General features: G+C 41.5%; 1 protein-coding gene across 1 annotated transcript; it reads left to right on the top strand.

Annotated features, from left to right (window-relative positions):
- Window positions 1-4,645: 4,645 nt before the first annotated feature.
- LOC110887673 lies at window positions 4,646-5,773 on the top strand. Its single transcript, XM_022135252.1, has one exon. The coding sequence runs from the start codon at window positions 4,646-4,648 to the stop codon at window positions 5,771-5,773; it is 1,128 nt and encodes a 375-aa protein (XP_021990944.1).
- Window positions 5,774-7,958: the final 2,185 nt, after the last annotated feature.

Here is a 7,958-nt window from a genome sequence, read left to right as displayed (position 1 = left end):
ACAACGATACAGAGCGTATGGTGCATCTTCAAATTTTAAGACGACTGAGAATCCATTTAGGTTAATGATCATAAACACAAAACCTAATTAAACAACCCTATGCATCCATTACAAAATCTGGTAGTAAACATACCTGAACTTCACCAGCTTGACGGTTAAAATCTGCACCTGATACATAAATAAATAAATCAAATTTAAAAATCAACAAATTTCGTCAGCAATATTAAAAGAAAGATCGTGTACCTGATAGAGGCCAGTTAACATCTGCACCTGATACATAAACAAATCCCCAAATTAGAACCCCAATTTCTAAAATTAAGCAAATTATCACAAAAAGGTAATTAATTTATACAAAAGTGGACAGTTCTAATTAGGTAAAACATTAAATTCAACCTCAAAATAAAGCTTTTAAATAAAGAAAAATTCAAAGTATGGTGCATCTTCAATTTTTAGATAAAGCTTGTAAAAATAAACGTGTTAATGAAAACAAAACATATATCTGTCGAGATGTCGACAATGGTACAGAGCGTATGGTGCATCTTCAATTTTTAGAACGATTGAGAATCCATTTAGGTTAATGATCATAAACATAAAACCTAATTAAACAACCCTATGCATCCATTACAAAATCTGGTAATAAACATACCACTGAAATTTTCGAATTCAAACCCATGAAATCTCGTTCCATAGTTCCACTACAAGATTACAATCCCAATTTCATCAAACTTTCACCCAATCAAAAACGCCCAAAATCTAAAAAAAACTAAAAACACTCAAAATTAAGAACAATGTACCATCATACTGAAACTCAAAAGGGGATAATGTAAATCAATCACCTGGATGGACGAAATATTATGAAGTTCATGAGATGTTCAATCACCTGGATGGACGAATCTATGAAGTTCATAGATTTGAGATCTGTGCTTTCTATGGTTCAGAACTTTCACAAACCATGGCTGCAAGAAGGGTTGCAGGTTTAAACTTGCCTTCCACTATTCTTGCCAAGCCAAGGTCATGAATTGTGTGTAAAAATTTTTAAGTCATCATAACCAAGCCACATACCACTACCAGTTGAAACCAAAGCCACCATCATCAACCACCGTTCAGAAACCCTAAAGGGTTCCAAGACGAACACGGAACAACACAAAGGCGGATGGCGCCGAGTCTGTGCTCCCCATCATCACCAGAGATATACTGAAACAAAAAGCTTCAACCATGGCCACATCAAAATCAAAAAAGAAAAATTTAAAATATAAATCTACAAAAAACAAATTCGATTTACCTTATCAGAAGTTTTAGATCGAGATATCATTGTGATAATCTAAAGTATAAACCGAGTCACCGTCATGATCCCAATCGGAACCGCCAGATCTCGCCATAGTAGCCTCGGATGACAAAATCATCTTCATCGATCTGAGTGACAAAGATGGTGTCACCGACGGAATCGGCTGATAAACCCTAGAATCAGCTGAGATGTATTGAAATGAGAAGAAAGAGTGAAGAAGAAAGAGAGAGTTGAGATACTTCTCACAGGTGAATTAAATGCCCATTTCATCTTCCAATGAATTTTTTAAAATTCCCTCCTACAAGTGGTGAATGGGACACAAAAAAATAAAAAATATAAAACGTATTTATGACATCAACTTGTACAAGTGGCATACCTCAACGGAGGACACATATATAGTTTTACATCAGCTTCTAATCTCTTCTTATAGACTAATTAATACTAGGATTTCATGATTGATTATTAAAGTCAAACATGCATACCAATCGTGGCTTCCCAACTCCACTTCTAATTTTAATTATTTTAGCAGTTTATAGCGTGTCTCATTCAAATTAAAATCAATTCAATACCGAATTAATTTTAAAGTAGGAGACCCATAAGAGCTAGTATAAACACGTACATGTAGTGCTTATTAGATGTAACAAAAGAAAATAAATATAAGTCGATATTTGTCTTCTTATAAACCATATTTAAAGTAATGTTTATATGTGCTTATGTAATTCTTACAATTTTTTTTATATAAAATTAGTTATTTATCTCCAAATAAATCCCATTTCCAAAGAATAGTATCGTCCTTTGTCCTTGGTTGTTTAAATATCAATTAAACGAACATATATGCAATTGTTATGATAGGATTTTGAATGTTCAACCAAATATAATAGAAAAGTCAAATAACTATTGTTTTTAGTTACACATTTACTTTTAGTTTAGTTATTATATTATTATGATGATATGATTATGATTATTAGTAACCACGAGGTCCACGACCTAAAAGGCATATGCTATGAATTAAATTCGAAAGGGCAAATACCAACAAACCAAACTACTATTTTAATTGCATACCTTGCAAAATCTGCACATCATCTGCTTACTTCTATCCCGCCAATCGCCGGAGGCTCGACGTCGGGTAGTCCCCCGGGTTAGCGTGCGAGGTCGCCATTGTTTCTGGCTGTGACCTTTCATTCTAACTTGTGTTTTCTGCCCTTCCATTCGCCGCCGGGTTGGTCGTTTGCTATTCTGTGTGTGGAGGCGACTCGCTGGTGGCTCGACGGAGTGAAGGAGGAAGGATAGCGATTGTGGTGTGACATGACCAGTGTATTGCTTGCTGTTCTAACCTTACCATTTTCTCTATCTTGCTATCTGGCTGCTTCCACTCGCTTACCGGGAGTTCAATCCTCAGGTGGGCGGAACCATGGAGCAAGATGGTCCATGGCTGGACCCGCACCATCTTCGAAAAAAGAAGTTTCATGAAGCTAATGGAAAGCAAACCAAGGAGAAGATAACCAAGTTCTTTGTTACCAATCTTCCTTCGGGGTGTAATCCTTGGGACATTTCGGAATTCGTAAAAGTTTTTGGGGAGGTGGCGGGTGTTTACATCGCCAAAAAGAAGGATAAAGATGGCAATAGATTCGGTTTCGTCAGCTTCAACAATGTTAGGGACGCGAAGGAGCTGGAAAGGGCTTTGAACGGCACCAAGATGGGGGATTCGAAACTTAAAGTTAACATCGCCAGGTTTGCAACGGAAAATGTGGGTTTGTTGGATGCTGCGGAGACTCGGAAGAAAGACGCTCCGGATCTGCAGAAAGGAGGGAATCATGTTAACCAACAGTTTAGGAACAACGATTTCATCAAAGAAGGAGGAGGTAGGTTATTTAGCGATCTTTTTGTTAAAGGGAACGGGGCGTCGGGGGGTGTTTCGTCAAGTCTACCCAAGGAAGGAATTATGGTGGAAGCGCATGAGAATATCTTAGCGTTCCAGGAATTGATAGGGTCGGCAGCGGTGGGTAGATGCTCAAATTTGATGATCCTCAATAGTCTTTTTTCCTTGATGACAAAGGCGGGCGTGGGCGAATTTAGTGTCAGCTACCTTGGGGGTTTGTATGTGTTGGTGAAACTCCAGGATGAGGAGCGGTGCAATAGCTTTATCGGTAACCATGCTCTTTGGGAAAACTGGTTCTCGTCTCTAGACCATTGGAACGGGCAGTCCTTGCCGTTCGAAAGGATCGCTTGGCTTAGAGTGGTTGGTGTCCCCTTACACTTGGCGGTAGATGAAGTGTATGATTCGATAGCTCGGCATTTTGGCAAAATTATTCACGCGTCGGAGAGATCTTCGGAAGACATTGACCTTTCGGTTAATTGTATTGGAGTGTTGAGGGGGGACGGTGATAGGATCGCGGAGGTCGTCTCGTTAATTTGGAAGGATAGAAGATTCAAGATTTGGGTGGAAGAGGTGGCGGAAGAATGGACCCCGGAAGGGTTGGAGAACGACGGGACGGAGTCTGATGGAGTTAAGTCGTCGGAAGATGTTTTCTCGTTGGAATTCCAGGACGGCGTTAAGGTAGATGAAAAGGTTCATGAAGTTTCACAGCCGCCGGACAATAATTGTGTTGCGTTGGAAGAGGAGCAGGAATTGCAAAAGTTGCATGGGGAAGGTTCATGTCACGTGGGAGGCGGAAAGTTTTCTGTCAGGAGGGAGAATGTAGGGGGGATCCAAATGCTCCTTTTGTGGATCGAGGTCCTGCAGTTGGAGTTGATGTGGTCCCACCGGATCACGTAGATGGGGTGAACATTAAGTCAAAAAAGAAAAAAGCCCTTTAATCTTTTGAAAGACTCTCACCCCAGGAAGCCCATCATAGTTAGCCCGGGTAGTGAAAACAGGCCCAAGAAGAGATCAAGAATGGATGCAGAGGAGCCCAGGTTTTTTACTTGGCCAACGGGGTTAGTGAGAAGCGATATTTCGAGCCTTTCCTTGGCCTCTATGCGAAACACTGACTCTAACACTTCGGGACCTAAGGAGGCGGTGGGCAATGGCGATATTGTCGAACAACGGGTAGCGAACATGGGTTGCCAGTCTGGTTCGGAGTTTGAGGTGGAGAATGTCCCAGAAACTCCAATTCAGGATCAGGGGATTAGGTATGTGGAGGAAGGTCTGCAAAAGGAATTGGAAGCCACAATCGATCTGGGGAACAGACTGGGAGTTCTGATAGGTGAGCATGCTAGTAGAATCAAAGGGGTTCTATTCGATGAAGGTAAAAATGCGGTTCCCAAATGAATTTTATGAGTTTAAATATTCGGGGTTTTGGGGGTTTTCATAAAGAGAGGTGGATCAAATGGTTAAAGATTAAGCATAAAATAGATTTTATGGCGTTTCAAGAGACAAAACAAGAGGATGTCAGCAATTTCAGGTTCGAAAACTTTTGGGGAAGTAAGAACTTTGGTATGGAATTCGTCGGTTCTGTCGGTATGTCTGGAGGCCTCGTTTGTCTTTGGAATTTGGGGATGTTCGAACTCGAGAACTCCATTAAACGCAGGAATGTGCTGGCGGTTAGAGGAAGATTGAAAGGTAGTGGTGAGGTGATGAATTTTATTAATGTATACGCTCCGCAAAGTTGTTCAGCCAAGTTGGAGCTTTGGAACGAGATTCGGGGAATCATGGGAGGCTGGGATGGTTTATGGGTGGTGGCGGGGGATTTCAACGCGGTCAGGATGGAATCGGAGAGAAAGAATTCAGCTTTTAAAGCTAATTGCGCGAAAAATTTCAATGAGTTTATTGCTCAAGCCAACCTTCTTGAGTATGACTTAAAAGGTTGTAGGTTCACGTGTTCGAGAAATAACGGAAAAAAATGGAGCAAACTTGATAGATTTTTGGTGTGCCCGGAGTTTTTTAGTAAATGGCCTACGGCTTGTCAGAGAGCTTTACCATTTCTCCATTCCGATCATTGCCCTATTCTTTTGGAGCTGGGGGATAAGAATTTCGGGCCGAAACCTTTTCGGGTTTTTGACGCTTGGTTGGGTAAAGAGGGATATAAGGAAGCAGTTGAGTTAGCGGTTAATTATGTCGATGTTCAGGGCCCTCCGGACAGCCGGCTCACGGCTAAATTTGCTCGCATCAGGAATGAGGTTAAAAAATGGCGGGATATCTATCGAAAAAAAGAAGGTGAGAATTACGCTCGGGCTTTAGAAGAACTTGAAGCTTTGGAAAGTAGTTTGGAAACGCGGGATCTTAACGAGGAAGAAGAATGGGTCTATGCAGAAAATAGGAGGGTCATCATGGATTTGGAATTTAAAAAGTGTTCGGAAGCGAGACAAAGAGCTAGAAGCAAATGGGCTGAGGAAGGTGATGCCAACACCAAATTTTTCCACTCCTTGATTAATCAAAGGAAAGCGTCGAACCTTATCCCGGGGCTGAATGTTAATGGGAGGTGGGTGTCTAAGCCAGCCAGAGTTAAAAAGGAAATAATGTCTTTTTTTCAGAAATCGGTTCCATGAAGATTGGAAGGAAAGGCCTCAGATGGATGGTGTGTATCCTAAAGTGCTAGGGGAGGAGGATAAGCAATGGTTGGTTCAATCATTTTCTTTGGAGGAGATAAAAGAGGCGGTCTCGGAATGCGGGAGTGATAAATCTCCTGGTCCGGATGGCCTCAACATGAGGTTCATCAAACACTTTTGGCACTTGTTCGAGAACGATTTTAAAGAGGTTCTTGATGATTTTTTTGTCAATGGCGAATTTAGTGTGGGTAGTGGTTCTTCTTTTATTGCTTTAATCCCGAAGATAAAAGACCCCGTGGAGCTCAGAAATTACAGGCCGATTAATCTTATTGGGATTATTAGCAAGGTGGTTTCGAAGGTCCTTGCGAATCGGTTAAAGAAGGTGATAGGTTCGGTCGTGTCGGAGTCTCAATCTGCTTTTCTAGAGGGAAATTTCATCTTGGATGGGCCTCTCATTGTGAACGAGGTGTTTAGATGGGGTTAATATTTAAGAAAAAAGGATTCTTCCTCAAAATCGATTTTGAAAAAGCATACGATAACGTGAATTGGAATTTTCTCTTGGACACTCTGTCCAAGAAAGGATTCCCAGATCGTTGGTGTGTTTGGATTAAGGGTATTCTTAAGTCGGCTAGGTCGTCGGTCCTTGTCAACGGTTCCCCAACTTTCGAATTTCAGTGCTTCAAAGGTTTGCGACAAGGAGACCCAATCTCTCCTTTTTTATTCATATTGGTCATGGATGTGCTTTCTTGTCTATTGGACAAAGCCAAATCGGAAGGGATTATCAAAGGATTAAAGCTGCCGAACGATGGGCCTAACTTATCTCATCTATTTTATGTGGATGACGCTATTATCATCGGGGAGTGGTTTGAAGAAAATATTCTTAATGTGGTGCGTATTCTTCGGATTTTCCATGTGTGTTCTGGCCTTCGAATCAATTTAGACAAATTGAACCTTTATGAGATGGTGGTGAACCAGGAGGAGTGTGAGGAGTTAGCGAACTCTATCGGTTGCAAATCAGGTTCTTTTCCGTTTTGCTACCTTGGATTAAAAGTGGGCGCTAATATGAACCGGGTCGTTAATTGGAGACCGGTGTACGAAATTTTAAAGGCTCGATTATCAAGATGGAAGGGATCTTTATTGTCTATAGGAGGGAGAGTGGTTCTTATAAAATCGGTGCTTGAAAGTCTTCCTAATTATTACTTTTCTTTATACAAAGCTCCAAGTAAAGTGATTTCTGATTTGGAGGCAATGATCAGGAGGTTTTTATGGGGTGGAGATGAGGTTAACAAGAAACTTCATTGGGTGGCCTGGAGTACGGTTACTCGCCCGAAGAAACAAGGAGGATTAGGTCTAAGTAAGCTTAAAAACACGAACATCTCGCTTCTTTCTAAGTGGGGGTGGAGGTTCAAGGTGGAAAAACATAAACTTTGGGTTAAAGTGGTGGAGGCTATTCATAACACTAGGCTTAATTGGGATTTTATTCCTTCAAGACCTTCGATGGGTGGGGTTTGGTGCGGCATTGCTAAGGTTTTGTCCAATTCGGCTGTGGATGGGATTCCTCTCAGACACTTTTTCAAAAGTAAGGTGGGGAACGGAGAAAACACATCGTTTTGCTAAAATCCTTGGCTATGTAACGAACCGTTGAAGTTGAAGTTCCCGGAGTTATTCAAACTTGAGAAAGAGAAAAGATGCAAGGTGGCAGATCGTGTTAAAAAGAGGGCTGGTGACAACGGTTTCGGTTCGGGTTTTATGTGGGCCTGGGTCAGACATATTGAGACCGAAATGGAGGTAAATGAGCTCACTGATCTCTGCAGTAGGCTGTTGGAAATTAATCTCGTGGATAGTATGGACTCTTGGGAATGGATCGGAGCTGAAAACAAGGTTTTTAGTGTGGGAGCGGTGAAAAATCTTCTTAATAAAAGCGGGCAGCCGGGTGGTGATCAGCAGACTCCTTTTGATGAATGTAAATGGATCCCGAACAAAATTAACATCTTCATGTGGAGAGCAGCGGCCAACAAAATCGCGACGGTCGAGGCTTTGAGGATCAGACACATCGAGGTTCAGGAGGACTCGTGCGCGTTTTGCAATGATGGTATAGACTCGGTTGCTCACATTTTTTCGTCTTGTTACGCGGCTGCGGTGGTTTGGAACCAAATAAGTAGTTGGTGTAAAGTGCAGAACCTAT

This window comes from Helianthus annuus, chromosome 2, assembly GCF_002127325.2.
Source record: "Helianthus annuus cultivar XRQ/B chromosome 2, HanXRQr2.0-SUNRISE, whole genome shotgun sequence".
NCBI classification, from domain to species: domain Eukaryota; kingdom Viridiplantae; phylum Streptophyta; class Magnoliopsida; order Asterales; family Asteraceae; genus Helianthus; species Helianthus annuus.
The sequence above is the reverse complement of the archived record's forward strand: the minus strand, read 5'-3'. Positions and strand labels throughout refer to the sequence as shown.